Here is an 18,840-nt window from a genome sequence, read left to right on the forward strand (position 1 = left end):
AACCTTGAATCCGAAAAAGAAAGACGATAAGGATGGAATAAACAAGGATCTAGAAATATGGAAAAAAAGATAAAAAATGAAACTAATGCCCTACCGAGTAGTTGTTAGGTTGTTAGGACACACGACGAACGAACAGCAAGATGCAGAGGGTAAGAGCCAGCTGAGGTACACGGAACATGGTTGATGGATCAGATGCTCCCAGACAACTTAGTCAATTGAAGGATAGATAACGAACGTATGAAGTGCTCCGTCCTTATGGAATGGTAACTGTGTTCCGTAGTGGAACTTGGACGGTGTACTATTATTTACTATTGCCGCCTGAGATAGTCCAACATTCATACCTTAGTTTACTTAGTTGTTTTGCTATGGAAGACTAGATGGTAGTGTAGTTCGTCGGTGGTCATATATTAGCGTACTATTCCACTGTACCGAGATGACTGATTAATGATACCCAAGAGATATGGGAAATTATACTAACCTTAATCCACATGGATACCTTACCTCTTTAGTAGGTACCTTAGAAGAGGCACCTTACCATACAGTGTATAAGTAAGAATGGTAACACCAATATGTGAAACTTATTTCATAAGTTAAAAATAGTAATGTCTGGGAAGATAAAGGTACCTTAGTCTCTCAATCGATAATTGTTATTTTACTATGTATCTACAGAGTACAGAGTTGTGTAAGGAACTCTAGTCATGTGCTTACCTATATTAGATACTAGGTACTTGATTAATATAAGGTATCTATTCTCGGATGTTTTTGTGTGTCCTTAGGAAGTGATTTTAAATCTCTAGTATTTAAGGCAACACAGCAATATCCAAGATATAAGAATCTTGGGATCAGTGAGGAGGATGGGACCAGTGGCTGTGCTTCTTAGACCAAATGTACTAAACAATACTGGAAAATTCCGAATACATCGGATTTTCCTGCAGGTACTGTACTTAGGTAATATATACAGGTATCAAATTCGTGGTCATTCCATCGCAAAACTACCTTAATGCTCTATGGACAGAGCCCTCCTATTATGGGACCACGAAGAACCTAATTAAAGAGATTACCATCCAAAATTAAACATGATGGGGACTACAGAGTAGGAGTACCAAGGATAGTACGTAATTACCTGTTCTGTATATAGCAACATTTTAGCTAACTAACACTATCCATCTGTGTTTATTTTTAACACCCACTACTATCTATTTAGTATGATAGTCAGCATCAGCACTAGCATCTTGTTGAGGGATAGGTAGCTCTCCACACCTATGTGTGCCAACCATCAATGTTTGTTCGAATCGAGCTATGTGAGACATTCCAGAAGACGTGTGTGATGTATGTGTGTGTGGCTATCTGCAGCAACCGATGGTTGTAGGCCACTTCCTGACTTGCTTACTTTAATAAAGGAAGGATGGGAACGCCATTGCTCCAATCTGTAGCAGCTTCCCTGGTCCTGCGGGTGGGTCTGTCCTGTAACACGGCAACATAAAACATAACAGCTCCCCCTCTTCCCAGCTTGTTGATCCTGTGTCAACTCCCCTCTGCCTTTCATTATTGACCCCTCCCTTCGCTCGTTCAGTTGCTCCCCTTACCACCATTCCACCATTTGTTCAAACCTCGCAGAACATCCTCAACAATTCAACAGCGGTCAACAACCAATATCTCCCCCCGCCTCTACCTTCAAGCAATATCATCAACTTAATTTCTCGTTGGTGATTGGTTACTCTCATTGTCCAGTGTTCTTGCCTTCTTTCTTCACAAGCGCCCTCCTTTTCGGTCTTTTCGGTCTCCTCGTCAGGGAAGAAGCTTCCTCTGGGAGCCCTAGTCTCGCCTTACGACTTCTCCGAGCCCATCCAAATCCACTGAATAGTCTTCCACGATGTGGTATGTCATTTTGGATAGACCTCTACTCCCTTTCCAAGATAATCAATATACGGCTTGTTAACGTGATTTAGCGGTATCTTCGGCTACATCAATTACCTTGTCGAGAGAGATCGTAAATACATCATTGATACGTTGCTCAATGGTATGGGTTTCCCTCCATTTGCTCTAATAGCAATCTTACAGTATGAAATGCAGGACTCTCCAGACTTGAATACCGCGGTTACGACTCGGCAGGCTTTGCGGTGGACGGTGACAAAAAGAATGAAGTTTGCGCCTTCAAGGAAGTTGGTAAGGTCGCGAAACTGAAGGAGCTTATTGAGGAATCCAAGCCCGATATGACGAAGACTTTCGAGTCCCATGCTGGTATTGCTCACACGCGCTGGGCTACTCATGGAACACCCTCTCGCCAGAATTGCCACCCTCACCGGTAAGTGCATCAGTGGTCTCAGCAAGTCATTTGGCATTCGACGGGCAACTATAATTCTGATACATTCACTGAACTAACGCACATTTTGTCCGACAGGTCTGATCCAAACTGGGAATTCGCAGTTGTTCACAACGGCATCATTACGAACTACAAGGAACTTAAAGCTCTGCTAGAGAGCAAGGGGTTCCGGTTTGAGACTGAAACTGACACGGAGTGTATTGCGAAGCTTGCGAAATACTTGTACGACCAGCAGCCCGATATTGAGTTCACAGTTCTCGCCAAGGCTGTTGTGAAAGAGCTCGCGGGTGCTTTTGGTCTTCTCATCAAGTCTGTCCATTACCCTCATGAGGTAATTGCGGCTCGCAAGGGTTCTCCGCTCGTCATCGGCGTGAGGACGTCAAAGAAGATGAAGGTGGACTTCGTCGACGTGGAGTATTCGGAAGATGGACCTCTTCCCGCTGAGCAGGCTTCTCAGAACGTAGCTATCAAGAAGTCCGCTACCGGGCTTCTGGCTCCACCTGATAAATCCCTTCTGCACCGGTCGCAGTCGCGTGCGTTTCTTTCAGATGATGGCATCCCCCAGCCAGCAGAGTTTTTCCTTTCTTCTGATCCCTCTGCGATCGTTGAGCACACGAAGAAAGTTCTTTATCTCGAAGACGACGATATCGCCCATGTCCATGAAGGCCAACTGAATATCCACCGTCTCACAAAGGATGATGGTACCTCGAACGTGCGCGCTATCCAAACAATTGAGCTGGAGCTTCAGGAAATCATGAAGGGCAAATTTGATCATTTCATGCAGAAGGAAATCTTCGAACAACCCGAGTCAGTCGTCAATACCATGAGAGGTCGATTGGATGTTGCAAACAAGCAAGTCACACTTGGGGGACTCCGGCAGTATATTTCCACCATTCGTCGCTGCAGGCGGATCATTTTCATTGCTTGTGGAACCAGCTATCATTCATGTATGGCCGTACGTGGTGTCTTTGAAGAGCTCACTGAAATCCCCATATCAGTTGAACTTGCCTCGGACTTCTTGGACAGGCAGGCGCCTGTTTTCCGGGACGATACTTGTGTTTTCGTCTCCCAATCGGGTGAGACTGCTGATTCACTAATGGCTCTTCGCTATTGCCTTGAACGAGGAGCATTGACTGTCGGCATTGTCAACGTCGTGGGATCTTCCATTTCTCTCTTGACCCACTGTGGTGTACATATCAATGCTGGTCCTGAAATTGGCGTTGCTTCCACCAAGGCCTATACCTCACAATTCGTTGCCATGGTCATGTTTGCACTCTCGCTGAGCGAGGATCGCGCTTCGAAGCAAAAGCGGCGGGAGGAAATCATGGACGGTCTTTCGAAAATCTCTGGACAGTTCAGAGAGATACTGAAATTGAATGAACCCATCAAACAGATGTGCGCGAAATTCTTTAAGGATCAAAAGAGTTTACTTCTTTTGGGCAGAGGCAGTCAATTCCCAACGGCTCTCGAAGGTCAGCATTATGGTATCCCCACTTGAGGTACTTGGCAGACACTAATGACTTCTTGCAGGAGCACTCAAAATCAAGGAAATATCCTATCTCCACTGTGAGGCCGTCATGTCTGGTGAACTGAAACATGGCGTCCTTGCTTTGGTCGATGAGAATCTACCCATCATCATGATTCTTACGAGGGACAATATTTTCTCGAAATCTCTGAATGCTTATCAACAGGGTTAGCTATCTCTCCCTCCTGCCTTCATTTTACATACCTCTAACCATTCACCAGTGATTGCTCGCGGTGGTCGTCCCATTGTGATTTGCAACCATGACGACCCAGAGTTCTCTTCCGCCCAGACCGAAAAGATTGAGGTCCCAAAGACCGTTGACTGCCTTCAGGGACTTCTCAACGTTATTCCGCTGCAGCTTATTGCTTATTGGCTTGCTGTTGGAGAGGGACTCAACGTTGATTTCCCACGCAATCTGGCAAAATCGGTCACCGTTGAATAAGTCACCATATCCCCATGGTACTTAGTGATCGTGGATCTGGCACGCCAGCTTTAGAGAAAGAATGGTTTCCAGTATCTTTGTTGCATTGTTCACCTTACACATTCATACCCCGGGAAAATGAGAAGAAGTTGGATGGTCATTGTAGTCTAGATGCTAATCTTATCAACCTCTTCTCGAATTATAATGTTGGCCATTCGACTACAGCCACACCTGGGACTCTCATAGCATTGTTCACATCCGGGAACATTATCTCCCTTTGATATATGTTTAGTCACATAGTGCCAATAACTATTCAGTGGTTCGCAGATCGGTATCCTAAGCCAAAGCGCTGGTGAGTAATGACACTCTGTATATGGGGTTTGCTGGAAACCGCACAGGTTGGCACAGAAAGCTAGTAATTTCCCACCAAGCGGGGAAGTCGGTGTGTGACTTTCAGGTCCCCACAAGACTTTCCTATCCCACAGAACCTCTCGTCCTAACGACCTGTTTCCCCGAGTTATTGACTACGAACTTTCGGAGGAAAACATCGGTACCCAGAAATGACTTCAGTGAAAGGGCCAGGGGATGCTCAGCCTTTTGATGGTGAGGGATCCATCTGTATTCCGTGACGCGTTTGCTTATGCTTCATCTCCCTCTCTAAAGGCTCTGGACTTCGCGTTGCCATAGTTCATGCCAGGTGGAACATGGCAATAATCCAGCCTCTCGTGGAAGGGGCAAAGAAAAGCCTTTTGGCGGCCGGAGTACTTGAAGAGGATATCACCCTTGAGACAGTGCCCGGCAGTTACGAATTACCCTTTGCTGCTCAGCGGTAAGACATGGCGATTCCAAAGGCAATACGGAGACACAGCCGTGTGTTCTGCCTTCCTGTTGTAGGCCTATCTGATCCGAGATCTTTACCAGGATATACACGGCCTCGCAGCTCCAAGCTGCCAAAGGATCATCATCCGCAGGAGGGATCAGTGCGACGGATTTATTATCGTCCTCTACTGCAGACCTGAGTAAGACATCGCCAACTTCGACTGCAGCTAAGCCTTTTGACGCCATCATTGCTATCGGTGTTCTCATCAAGGGAGAGACAATGCATTTTGAGTACATTGCGGATGCGGTGTCTCATGGTTTGATGCGTGTTCAACTTGATACTGGCGTGCCAGTAATTTTCGGAGTGCTCACTGTTCTGACGGAAGAACAAGGCCTGGAAAGAGCTGGTCTTGGCAAGAAGGGAATGCACAATCATGGTGAGGATTGGGGTAAAGCCGCCGTGGAACTTGGTTTGAAGAGAAGAGACTGGGTAGAAGGAAAAATTGTTTAGTCTCACGGCAATTAGCAAAGGCAAATACCTTCATGCAGAACCAGAGGTAGGCGCATTTACAATCCCTGTCGCTCGATAGAGAGGTAATGGCCCCAGAAAAGACCTCTTTGGGCCCAAAATACAAGTTGACGATGATTAAACCCTTGGCCGTCTTGAAGGGATCTGATTGTCCTTGTGTTGTATTGTCCGGTAGTAATCTTTAATTTGCGAATCTATTCCTCCATTCGCTCGCCTCCATTGCCATCATTCTTTGTTGTCTCTTCCTCGTCCTCATCTTCCCCCTCCAAAGCTCTCTTCGCAGCCTTTTCGGCCTCTTCAAGAAGTTCCCTAGGTACCGCTTCATGCTTCCCTTTGGTCGGACCGTCTAATGAGCTAATCCAAGACATCTCCAACTCAAACTCCTTGTCCTTGCTATCTTCGTGGGCCACGTATATGATACGGGCGGCTTCTCTGACGGCCTCGAGCAAAGTCAACTTTTCGGAGGCTAGGTCCAATTTCTCAAGTTCAGCTTTCGCGGCCTGTCTCCCCTTACCAGTGGCCGCGCCATAGTAACCCTTATAGACTTAGCACGAGAAAGGAGGTTGAACGTCCACGATCACTTACCCAGTACAACCCACTGGGCTCGATCATATAAAGACCCGGCCCACCAACCTTCGCATCTGAAGTCTTACCGCCGGAACCCGAAGCCGGTCCGGTTCCTACTTGACCATCAACAGCAAGTTCGGTTTCAGAATCCCAACCTCCGACAATAGCTGTAACCCCAAATGGTCGTACACTGGAATAGAGAGTGTAAGCTTGGACATAACTGCCAAGACGATTGGCCAGGGCGGAGATCGGGATGGGTCCTTTGTATACGCTTCTCCACGAGGAAGCTTCGTCTCTAGCTCGCGACACGAAGTGACGACCGTCTGGGACTAATCCCGCCGAGACCTGGAACACGTCCATATACGAATTAGCATGCACTGGTTCGTAGCAATGAGACGCTGCTCTGTCAATATGAAAAACATTATCGTTGCCTTACAATGCCCACATGGCGATCCACTGTCGCGATCCTCTTATTCGCACCTGGCTTTAAAAGCTTACTCGTGACGATCTTTTCTACCGCCAGCACAACTCCATCCTTGCATCTAATACCGATAGCTGTCCCTCCATTTTCGACCGCCTTGACTGCATATTCCACCTGCAGCATGTATGAGTACCTCCTAGCTCGCTAAATGGAGTATATCAAGAATACCTGAAAATTGCGACCGTCTGGAGAAAAGACGGAGTTCGATAGATCATATCCAGTACCGATAGATGTCTATAATGGAGTTGATGTCAGATTCTTGGATATTTCAAGATCAGCAGAGGAGAGAGGGACTGAACCATAGCTGTTACGTTGGACTGACAACCACGGGGTGAGATGAGAGCAGTGGCAGGAAGGTGAGTATCAACTAACGAGACAAATACTCCGGGGGAAACAATTAAAGTGAAAGAGAGTGCGGTGAAGTTAATGGGTCAGATTTCAGTGGTATATGAGGGGTCAAGATAAGATATAACCACAGTATGTGCAAGCTAAACTTCCTCGCTCCAAAGATGTTGGGTGCTGAGGTAGGTAGCTATGGTCGCGTCACGGGGTTTCTGCCTATCAATACTGTATGTTAGCTGCGAACACTTATTATCACATGATTTATGATGTATGTATGAAAATAATGCATGGATATGACTAAGTCATTATTAAGTTAACGTAACCCACGGCCGAGCCGCGAATACGACCGAACCATGAATTTTTTATTGCCCCTGCTGCTCTCCTAAATCAATATTCTTCAATACATCATTTTTTTATTATCTCCATACAAAATGCCTTTATCTAAGGAAGCCTGTCTATAAATGGCAATTACTGCTTGGAAAGAGAAGAAAGTTAAATCAAAATTAAAAGCTGCCTAGATATATGGTGTACCTAAAACTACCCTTTGTGAATAGCTTGCTAGCATTAAATGTCACATGCTCAGAACAATGTAAGCCCAGCGAGCCGCCAGCGGCAAGCCCCCTCTTACTTGGGTAATTATATACCCAATTCTAAATATACTTAGTAGAAATAGGAGTTCTAAATAGCTTAGGGGAGACTAAGTAGTTTATTCTGATCATTAACATATATATATTTTCACTAATATATCTATATATCCCTAAAACCTAGTATTCCTACCCATAGTTATAGCCTAGTTACTATTACATCACTAGCTAGGACCCCTTAGGTTAATTACCTCTAATTATCTTATAGTTTAAACCACTTCCCCTGCAGCCTATTAGATATAAATATTTAATAATATACTAACTAGTCTAATAATAGGGACTCTAAGGGCCTACTAAACTAGTATCTAGAATTTAATTAAGAATTAACCTTTAAGTATAGCTATAGGTCCCCTATAGGAAGCCTATATAGTAATCCCCCTTCTATAGATTAGGTAGCTAGTAAGTTAAGGACTCTAGAAGTAAATATATCCTAACTACTTTAGACTAGTAGTATAACACCTATATATAACTATAATCCTAGCTCTATACTACTAGGTGTTACTAATAATACTACCCTAATAATTATACTAAACTAGGCTAGCTTTACTTAACTTATCTAGAGGTTAAGGGCAGCTATAGACTAGTATAATAATAAATTAAGGGGCCTTAAGCTAGCTAACCTAGCTATATAGGATAGCTATAGGGCCTATACTAGTACTAAGCTAAGAATATTCTTATATAACCTCTCTAAATACTACCTAGCTAAGCCCTAGATATTTAATAATAATATAAATAAGATCTTATATATAACCTCCTAACTTAATATAGATATTAAGAATGCTTAGTAGGAGTAGTATCTTAAGGGATATAAAACTAGTTATAAGAAATTTAAGGAATTCCTATAGGACTATATTAAACTACAGAGGGACTACTAGAATATTACTATATACTAGCTCCTATAGCTCTAGTATAGGAGATATATCTAATCTTTCTTTATAGAGTTATAAGAGTTATAAAATATAATTAAGCCTAGCCTAGGCCTAGAGTAGTTCTAGATAAGGATGGCTATAGAGAAACTATATCCTAATATAAAAATAGAAGTCTAGTATATACCTAGCTATAATTAATTATTAGACTACCTTAAGGCCCTTATAGCCTAGTATAATAAGATCTTATAGCAGGAAGGATAACTTACTACTTTATAATTAACTAGGATAGATAACTATAACTACTATCTATAGAAGATAGATACCCTTAGTAGATAGAAATAGTAATATAGTAGCTTACTAGAGATACCCCTAAGAGCTACTAGTAATACTAAAAGAATGGATTCCTTCTTTAATAAGTACCTGCTAGGGAAACCTAATAATAAATAAAGACTACCTAGTAATAAGAACTAGCTTTAGAAGGAGGGATATTACTTTTATTATAAAGAAAAAAGGTATCTTTTTCTAACTTATCTAAAGAAAGCCTAATAGAGGGGAGGCACTCCACCCTAAGGGCCTCCTCCCTTATAATAGGAACCTAAGCCCTAGGAGCTTAATATTTTATACTATACTAAGGAACTACTAGTACCTCCTATCCTTACTAAGGTTAAAACTATAGTTAATAGGATAGATATAATAACTAAGGCACTCCTTAACTCTAGGGCTAGGCCTGACTATATATTATACTAATTTATAATATAGAATAGGTACTAATTTAAAAATAGTATAATACTTCCTCTTATAGAACTTACTAATAGCTTAAAAGTAAAAATTTATAGAAAATAGTTATTACTAGTATTAGTAATAAACAGAGAATTAACTAAGAAGATATTCTAGATTCCCTTCTTAATTACTAATATTATAAGATATAATATAATCTTAAGATAAAATTAGCTCTAGCAAGCTAACCTAAATATTAATTAGAGGGTAAGTAGCTAGTATTATTATATTAACTTACTAGGGATTAAGATCCTAGAGCTAAAGAAGTTCTTTAAGAAGTTATAGGGCAAGGACCTTTTCCTCTTTATAATTAATTAGGCTAGATATAAAGCCTCTAATTTAGAAATACTATTATAATATTTAGAATATACTAGAGTATTTTTAGAAAAGAAAGCTAGTACCCTGCCCTTAGATAAAATAGTCTATAAAATATAGCTATTTAATAGGAAGTTACTACTATACAGCCCTTTATTTACTATATTATAGCTAGAGCTAGAGGCTCTGTATAAATACCTTAACTAAATACTTAAGAAAGGGTAGATTAGGGAATTATCTAGCCTAGTAATAGTACTAGTATTCTTTATAAAGAAGCTAGATAGAGGCCTACATCTCTATATTAACTATTAGAGGCTAAATATTATTATAGTTAAGAATTAATATCCCTTATCCTAGATTAATAAATTAATAGATTATATTTAAGAAGTAAAGCTCTTTACTAAGCTAGATCTATAGGATACTTACTATTATATCTATATATAGTAGGGTAATAAGTAGAAGATAGCATTCCACACCTGCTATAGCTAATTTAAATATTTAGTTATATCTTTTAAGCTAACTAATATACTAGCCATCTTCTAGGCTTATATTAATTAGATAATATAAAGAATTCTTAATAAGTTCTGTATTATCTACTTAGATAATATTCTTATTTACTTATAGATAAAAGAGGAATATAAGTAGTATATTAAAAAGGTTCTTTAGCATCTTAATAGTATAAACTTATATACTAAACTATTAAAATATAAGTTTTATAAGATAGAAATTAAGTTTCTTAGCTTTCTTATAGGCTAGGAAGGGGTCTGGGTAGATCTTATATAACTTAGTACTATTAGTAAGTAGCTAGTGCCTTACTTATTCTATAATATTTAGATTTTTCTAGGGTTTATAGGATTCTTCTAATACTTTATTAAGGCATACTTCTAGATTACTATTCTCTTAATAAACCTACTAAAAAGAGTAAAGAATAGGTATAAGTCTAGGCCTTTTACTTAGATAGAGAAGGCCTAGAAGGTATTCTAGGACCTAAAAAATATATTTATTAAAACCCTAATTCTTGCTTATTTTAATCCTAAGAAGCTAATCCTTCTTATTACTAATATATTAGGTTTTATAATTATAGGTATTCTCCTATAGTCTAATAGTAACTTAATAAAGATATATAGCAGCTATAGTTAGCACCTAATTATATTCTACTTAAGAAAGCTTTATAATATTAAATAATAGTATAAGGTACATAACTAGGAGTTGCTTATAATTATTAAGTACTTTAAATACTAGAGATATTATCTAGAAGGTAGCTATTATCTAATTGGGGTCTAGATAGACTATATAAATCTAACTTACTTCTTTACTATTAAGATTTTAAATATAAAATAAGCCTAGTAGGCAGAGTTGCTTATAGCCTATAATTTTATAATTAAATATAAACTAAGATAGCTTAATTTTATAGATATATTATTAAGGTGCTGGGATTATAAACTAACTAAAGATAAAGAAACTAAAGCTAGCCTCTTACCTATACTTTAGAGGAAGCTAATACTAGGCTTATAGTTAAACTAGACTAGTATAAATAACCCTAGTATTTATAGTATACTAGTAAGGGCAGGAAGTCTAGAATTCCTATTCCTAAGACTACTAATAATAGAGGCTACTAGCTCTAAGATTACTTAGGACTTACTAATAACTTATTTAAAGGATATTATCTAGGAACTATAGCATAGGGATGCCTATATATAACTAGTTTCTAAGTAGCTATAGGGGGTCCCTAATAATATCTAGGTTAGGAACTAGTAAATTAATAGTAAGGGTCTCCTGTGATTTAAAGATGCTATTTATATATCTATTAGTACTATAGTTAGGTAAGAGCTTTTAAAAATATACTATAATAACCCCTATGTAAGGTATCTAGGGGTAGAGAAAATAGTAGCCTTACTCTAGTATAAATTCTACTAGGAAGGGATATAATATAATATTAAAGAATATATCTATATATATATAGTATATTAAAAGACTAAGACTCTTTAGTATCTTACTATAGGGAGGCTTACTATACTACCTATACTAAAAGAACCCTAAAGTAATTTATTTATAGATTTTATTACCTTACTACCCCCATTAGCATGAGGTTAAAAGGTATTTAATATAATTCTAATAATTATTAATTAATATATAAAAATAGCTAAATATATCCTTATTAAGAAGATAATTATTATAGAGGAACTTACTAATATATTCTTAGAAAAGGTTATCCTATAATATAGTATACTAAGAAGACTAGTAACTAATAGGGATATACTATTTACTAGCTACTACTAGACTAACTTTTATAGATCTTTAAGAATTAAGAAATAGATAAGTATAGTATTTTATCTATAARCTAATAGCTAGATAGAACACTAGAATTAGATACTAGAGGTATACTTAAGGATCTTTATTAACTACTAGTAAGATAACTAGGTTATATAGCTATAGATAGTAGAGTTTATATATAACTATACCCTATATACCTTAATAAAAATCATACCCTTTAAGACTACCTATAGCTATATCCTAATATTACCCTAGCTTACTAATATTACTAATAATTTATTAGTAGTAGTAGTAGAGGAATACCTAAAAGTACTTTAGGATCTATAAAACTAGCTAGAGAGTTACCTAGTAGTAGCTTAGGAGATATAAGCTAGGTATTATAACTAGAAGCACTAGGATATTTTATTTTCTATTAGAGAAAAGATGCTACTTTTATTAAGAAACTTAAGAATATAGTATCTATATAAGAAACTTAATAATAAATATAATAGGCTATTTAAAATTATTACTATTATAAAGAAGCAGGTATATACCCTATACTTACTAAAATTATATAGATAAATCTACCCTACCTTCTATATATCCCTCCTTAAGAAGTAGAATCCTTAGGGTAATAGTAAGATACTATTAGAACCCTAGCCCCTTAATATTAATAGAGAAGAGGAATAGGAGGTAGAGAATATACTAGTAAAATAGACTTAATAGAGAGAGATATAATATCTACTTAAGTAGAAAGGATTCCCTGACTATAAGAACTTATGGGAACTAGAAGATAACCTAGTTAATACTATAGATATACTAAATATATATAAAGAGCAAGCTAGATAGGCTGCAGAGTAGCCCTATTAAAGAAGAAGAAAAAGATAGTCTTTTTTTTATAAGATTTTTACTATCTACTAGCTTCTACCTATTATTATAATAGTATAAACCTTCCTTTATTTTCCTATAGGGTTTAGAGGTTTAATAGGAATAGGTCTATAACTATAGTCTATATAAAGCTTATATAAAATAGGGACCTTACTATACTAGTAATAATATTATATTATAAAAAGATAGATACAGGAATAATTACTACTCTTTACCTTTATTACTAGATTTAGTAGTAATTCTAGTAAAGTTCTAAAATACCACAGTCTTATCCTTAAGGGTAGGGGTTAGGTATTCTATAATTATATTTATAGTAATATAAAGCTTAAATAAGTTATAATTAATTAATTACAGAGCATAAATAACCCTACCTATATTATGCTTAGGTATAAAGCCTATTATTACCTCTATCTTATTATATAATACTATAATAGCCCTAGTATTATACTTAGTAATTAGAGTCTTCTAAAATATAGTAACTTAGTAAATAAGCTACAGAGGGACTAATTTATATAACTTCTTTAAATACTAGTAGTAATAATACTTATAATTAATATTTATCTAAATATAAGGATAGGCCACCTCCTGCTACTACTCCTACTTAATATAGTACTAATAATTTATAAAGAGGAGGGGCATAGTGCTATTAGCCTATAGGATAGTAGGAGAGATAGATAAAAAGGGTAATAGAGAGGTAGAATAAGAGATAGACTTAGACTAAGAATAATTAGCTACTATAGTAGTAGGTGTAGATAAAGTAATATAATAATGCTAAATAGTAGAGGAAATAATAATTTTATTACTAGACTACCTTCTTATTAGCTTAGCAGGCTTAATCTAAGGTAACTAGACTCTATAAAATAAGTACTTATACTAAAACTATCTAAATAAGATAAGGGAGAAGTATTAGCCTACTAATACTTCTCCCTATAAGAGTAAGTAGGAGTTTAGGAATACTTAATAGGTATATTAAGTAGTATAGATATATCAGACTACTAGTAAAAAAGAAATAGAATATTATTAAAGGGTTAAAATTAATAAGAGAAAGGGGGGGAACTACTAGTATTTATACTACTAAAAAAGTAATACTACTAGACCCTTAATACCTATTAATCTTAATTACTTAATAAGACCTTACTACTATATTTATTAATTATTTACTCCTGACTTATTATAAAGACTAAATATAATAGTATATTAATAAGATAACACTGCAACATTATAATAGCTAAAGGAATCTAACTAATTATTAGCATTATGCTAGACAAAGCCTATTAAGGAAGATAATAATTTTATTAAGAACTAATATAGTATATTCTAACACCCTTCTAACACCTTTTAAATACTAATATAAAGCCCTTTATTAACTGTAATTAATGGTAAAGAACTACTAGTATTAATCTTTAATAGCTACTTTAGGATTAGCACAGTTTAGGATAAACCTCTCTAAAGGGGGGGGTAGTTATTATATACTTAGAATAATATAAGCCTAGTAAGCCACCAGTGGCAAGCCCCCTCTTGCTTAGGTAATTATATACTTAATTCTAAATACACTCAGTAGAAATAGGAGTTCTAAATAGCTTAGGGGAGACTAAGCAGTTTATTCTAATCATTAACATACATATATTTTCACTAATACATCTATACATCCCTGAAACCCAGTATTCCTACCTATAGCCGCAGCCTAGTCGCTGTCGCATCGCTGGCTAGGACCCCCTAGGTCAATTACCTCCGATCGCCTTACATTAAACTATAATTAAAAACACATTCTATCAGCCATAAATTAACTACTATTAAAGAAGAATCCCTTATTAAGATACTGCTAGATGTAGATAAATGAGGCTTTTTAATTCACCCAGAGTTCCTATATAGAATAGTGTAGATTCTACTTTATAAGTGCACATAGGACCCTACTATAGTCCTTAGTATTAACTAGTCTTATTCCTTTACTAGAAGACGCCCTGAACTATATATAAGATATAATTAGAGGATTATATACTAGTATATAAAATAGGAGGATCCTAAGGTCATAAAATAGTAGTTTAAGACTGTCTATAAAGTTATCCAGGAGTATAGTATATATAAAGATAATATCTAGAACTTTAATAAGACTAGCTTTATAATAGGGCTTAGTACTACTTTAAAGGTTATTATATTAGTAGAATACAGTAAGAGACCTCGCAGAGTTATCTAGGGAAACTGTAAATAGGTTATAATTATTAAATATATAGGCTTAAAAGGGATCTCTATCCCACTAGTAGTTATCCTAAAAGGGAAGGAATACCTAGCTACTTAGTATTAAGAACTTAATCTTCCTCCAGACTAGAGGCTTACTAATAGCACTAATAGCTAGATAATAGATAAGATTAGCCTTAAGTGGCTGAAGCATATATTCGACCCCTTTTTAAGATAATATTTAACTAGTATAAAAAGGCTACTTATTCTAGATAGTTATTCAAGCCATCTATCTGCTGAATTTAATAATTTTTATAAAGGGAATGTAATTATCTATCTCTATATACCTGTGCATACATCTTATCTTCTCTAACCCCTAAATATTAGGGTTTTTAGGCCTCTTAAGCGCGTATATAGGAAACTAGTTAAGGAGATGATGATGGCTGGAAATAATTATATTAATAAAGAGGATTTCTTATATCTATACCCTCCTGCATGTAAAGCAGTCTTTACTTAATAGAATATATATAATAGCTTTATAGGAGCTGGTCTTAATCTACTTAATATAGACTAGGTTCTTACTAAGATTACCTTTTAACTCTATATACCAACACTATCTCTTATTAATATTAAAGGGTTAATATCTTCTGCTTTTTAGATACCCTAGAATATTTACTAGCTTAATAAAAAGGTCTGCAGTCTACAGAAAAGTCTTTAGAAGAAAAGGATACTTTCTAGTAGTTTGATATTATATATTTAGCATCTTAAAAAGGCTGTGTAGATAGTAATAAATATAAACCTTCTTCTATAACAAGAAATCAAGGTTCTTTAGGCTGAGAATAAGTGGAAAATGAAGAAGAAGGCAAGGAAGTATATTAATTTAGGGAATAACCTCTTTATATCTGTGTAGGAAGGTTGTGACTATATTTAGTAGGTTAATAAGTAGGTTAATAAGTAGGTTAATAAGCCTATACCTATATCTTATCAGCGCGCTCTGCTAACCTGTAGTGGATATTAGATTATTAGATATACTAGAAGAAGTTGCCCTAATAAATAGCCATATATTTAGCTAGTAGATAGTCTAATTAATGATGTTAGTGGTTGAAAAGCTTCAGAGATAGGATGATTTGCGGCAAAAATTTGCGGTTCAGTTGTATTCGCGGCTCGGCCGTGGGTTATGTTAATGTATTTCACAAGTGAGCGTGACACACAAGCGAGCATGACACTGCCTGCTAATTCCTGCCTATGGGCTAAGTACTAGAGCCTTTATTAACTAAATAATTGCATTTCTATCTAAAAATTAATTAGGAACTTAATTAGGATATTGTAATTATTTATGTCTTATAATATAATAATTACTATAGTATAGTAGCGCTTATACACACAGCCCAACTGTAGAAAGTGTAGGATCTAGAGGAAGCATATCTTAACCTTTATCTACCTTATTCCCCTGCTGGAATTACTCTAAGCCCTTCTAAATAGTTAGGCCCTCTGCAATAGCTAGCTGTCTAGTAGAGTACTTTTACTTTTAACCTTTCTATTTATTCTTAGTATAAGATCTATATATTTCTTCCCGCGTAAGAACAAGCTTATTAAGTGTTAATTTATGACCTTTAATAATCTTATCTAATTATGATTCTAGTAAAGGTAAAGGGCTATAAGCATGTTCTCTAAGTAGTTTCTTTATAGCAGATGCCTGCTTCTCTAGCTGCTTAATAGTATAGGGTATTTTAGGTACTAAATTAGTTAATTAACTACCTAGTAGTGTAGGGGTCTTTAGTTAGATCTCTAACTAACTAAGCACTCTATCTAGATTAAATAGAACTAGGCCAGCGCCTATAAAGCTATTTTAAATAGTTTCTACTCGAAAAGTGCTTTTGCAAGCTTGTAGAAAGGTATTTAGGAAATTAAGTTTATTAATATAATTAATTTCTAAGTATGCTTTCTGCTCTACTAAGCTTCTATATACCTTTTTTAAAGGTATAAAGTAACCTACATCTATAGGTTGAAGCTTGTGGGAAGAATAAGCTAGTATATAGATAGGAATAATATTATTCTCACTATATATTTAATTAAATTAAGGCATAAGATGGCTGCTATAGCTATTAAGAATTAGAAGATAGTATCTCCTAGTTATATAACTAGTAGTTATAGGAATAAAGAGATTTTTAAGCCAGCGAAGGCCTATCTTATTAGTAGTCTATCTATTAGGACTAACTTTAATCCTACTATTATATAGGAGCTTAAAATCTTAATACTAACCCTCTATATAGACCTTTCCTTTAAAGATAATATATAGAGGAAGCGCCTAACTAGTAGAGTTAATATACTTAATTAAAGTAACCTATTCCTAATTACCTAGCTATATAAGAGAGGCCTTCCTATAGTAATTAGCTCTAGTAACTACTTATATAGTAGCTACTAGGCCTATAGCAAAGCTAGTTTTATTAAAATTATAGATATCTTCTTATGTAATCCTATATTATATTATAATAATAAGTATACAGTCAAACCACTCCTTAATTACTTTAGGGTCTTTGTATTTTACTTATTAATAATCATAGCATTAAGTATAGTATATTTTTACTTTATTATATTATTTAATAAAGTTAGTAACCTAATTCTCTCTAACTAATTAAATAGGTATCATACTACACTTAGCAAGAAGAATATTAGCTATTTCTTATATATAGGATAGTCAGGGGCTGCTCCACATTAATCTAGCAAAAGAATCTATTATATAAGTAACTCCTCTTTATTTTAAGTCAGTTTATAACTATTAGTGCGTATTTCTGAGCGTGAAGTTCTTCTATTAAGTTATTAATATAGAGTTTTATAGTAGATATTAAAAACACATGCAGCTTTATAAATACTGTGAATTTCTTGCTTTTAAATAGCTAATATTATAAGTAGGACCCTTCCCTCTTTCTTAATAGAGTTATTTAAATTTTGACGCGCTTTTGGAGGCATGGTTGGTAGTTAAATTAGATGAGATTTTTAGTTGCGTCTAAAATGTGTTAGGTGCCATGCTTACTTGTATGTCACGCTCACTTATGAAATATGTTAATGTATTTGGTAAGCAAGCACCGCACGCAAGCAAGCGCCGCACCTCACGTGTTTTAGCCCTGGTTGAAAACCTCACTTAATTCTACCACCAGCCATGCCTCTAAAAGCACATTAAAATACTAGAAAACTAGCTAAGCAGGAAGGCAGGATCCTATTAGTAATTTCTACTATTTAAAAGCATGAAATCTGCAGTATTTGTGAAGTAGGTTATATTTATAATATCCCTAAGAGAACTCTCTATTAACAGCTTAGTAGTATCCCTATATATCTTAAAACACGCGCTAACTCCTATAAGATGACTTAAAATAAAGAGGAATTACTTATATAATAGCTTCTATTACTTATTTAACATGGAGCAGCTCCCCAGCTATCTTATATATAAGAAATAGCTAATATCCTTCTTACTACGCGTCATACTACACCTATTTAATTAGTTAGAGAGAAATAGGTATATAACTTTATTTAATAATATAATGAATTAAAGACTTGCTTTTCTTGATAATATAACTATTAGTATACTTAATATAAAGACCCTAAGATTATTAGGGAGTGGTTTAACTATATATAAATTATTATAATACAGTATAGGATTATATCTAAAGATATCTATAACTTTAATAAGACTGGCTTTACTATAGGCTTAGTAGCTACTACTAAAGTAGTAACTAGAGCTAATATTTATAAGAAAACACCTCTTATACAGCTAGGTAATTAGGAATAGGTTACTTTTATTAAGTATATTAATACCTCTAGTTAGGTGCTTCCTCCCTATATTATCTTTAAAGGAAAGGTCTATATAGAGGGGTGGTATTAAGATCCAACCCTCCCAAGCAACTAGAGGATTGA

At 35.8% G+C, this 18,840-nt stretch overlaps 3 protein-coding genes across 3 annotated transcripts; 2 read left to right on the plus strand and 1 right to left on the minus strand.

Annotated features, from left to right (window-relative positions):
• Positions 1-498: 498 nt before the first annotated feature.
• On the plus strand, positions 499-4,627 carry gfa1 (glutamine--fructose-6-phosphate transaminase (isomerizing) GFA1). Its single transcript, XM_745432.2, has 6 exons — positions 499-1,878; positions 1,950-2,020; positions 2,074-2,305; positions 2,402-3,795; positions 3,854-4,015; positions 4,070-4,627. Exons 1-6 carry the CDS (start codon positions 1,874-1,876, stop codon positions 4,288-4,290), a joined length of 2,085 nt encoding a protein of 694 aa, XP_750525.1. The 5' UTR covers positions 499-1,873; the 3' UTR covers positions 4,291-4,627.
• A 47-nt stretch (positions 4,628-4,674) lies between these two features.
• AFUA_6G06345 (lumazine synthase RIB4) lies at positions 4,675-5,599 on the plus strand (the record flags this gene model as incomplete). The annotated part of the gene is made up of 3 exons (XM_745433.2): positions 4,675-4,872; positions 4,933-5,098; positions 5,191-5,599. Exons 1-3 carry the CDS (start codon positions 4,830-4,832, stop codon positions 5,597-5,599), a joined length of 618 nt encoding a protein of 205 aa, XP_750526.2. The 5' UTR covers positions 4,675-4,829.
• Positions 5,600-5,811: 212 nt separating this feature from the next.
• AFUA_6G06350 (proteasome core particle subunit alpha 7) lies at positions 5,812-7,253 on the minus strand (the record flags this gene model as incomplete). Its single annotated transcript, XM_745434.2, has 5 exons — positions 6,965-7,253; positions 6,834-6,899; positions 6,621-6,779; positions 6,203-6,529; positions 5,812-6,153 (listed from the first exon to the last, which is right to left on the minus strand). The coding sequence occupies exons 1-5, from the start codon at positions 6,965-6,967 to the stop codon at positions 5,812-5,814; spliced, it is 897 nt and encodes a 298-aa protein (XP_750527.2). The 5' UTR covers positions 6,968-7,253.
• Positions 7,254-18,840: the final 11,587 nt, after the last annotated feature.

This window comes from Aspergillus fumigatus, chromosome 6, assembly GCF_000002655.1.
Source record: "Aspergillus fumigatus Af293 chromosome 6, whole genome shotgun sequence".
NCBI classification, from domain to species: Eukaryota; Fungi; Ascomycota; class Eurotiomycetes; order Eurotiales; family Aspergillaceae; genus Aspergillus; species Aspergillus fumigatus.

Coding starts and splice junctions, on each gene's coding strand:
- gfa1 (XM_745432.2), top strand. Junction 2,021..2,073: donor CATTGATACGTTGCTCAATG/GTATGGGTTTCC, acceptor TATGAAATGCAG/GACTCTCCAGACTTGAATAC. Junction 2,306..2,401: donor CAGAATTGCCACCCTCACCG/GTAAGTGCATCA, acceptor TTTGTCCGACAG/GTCTGATCCAAACTGGGAAT.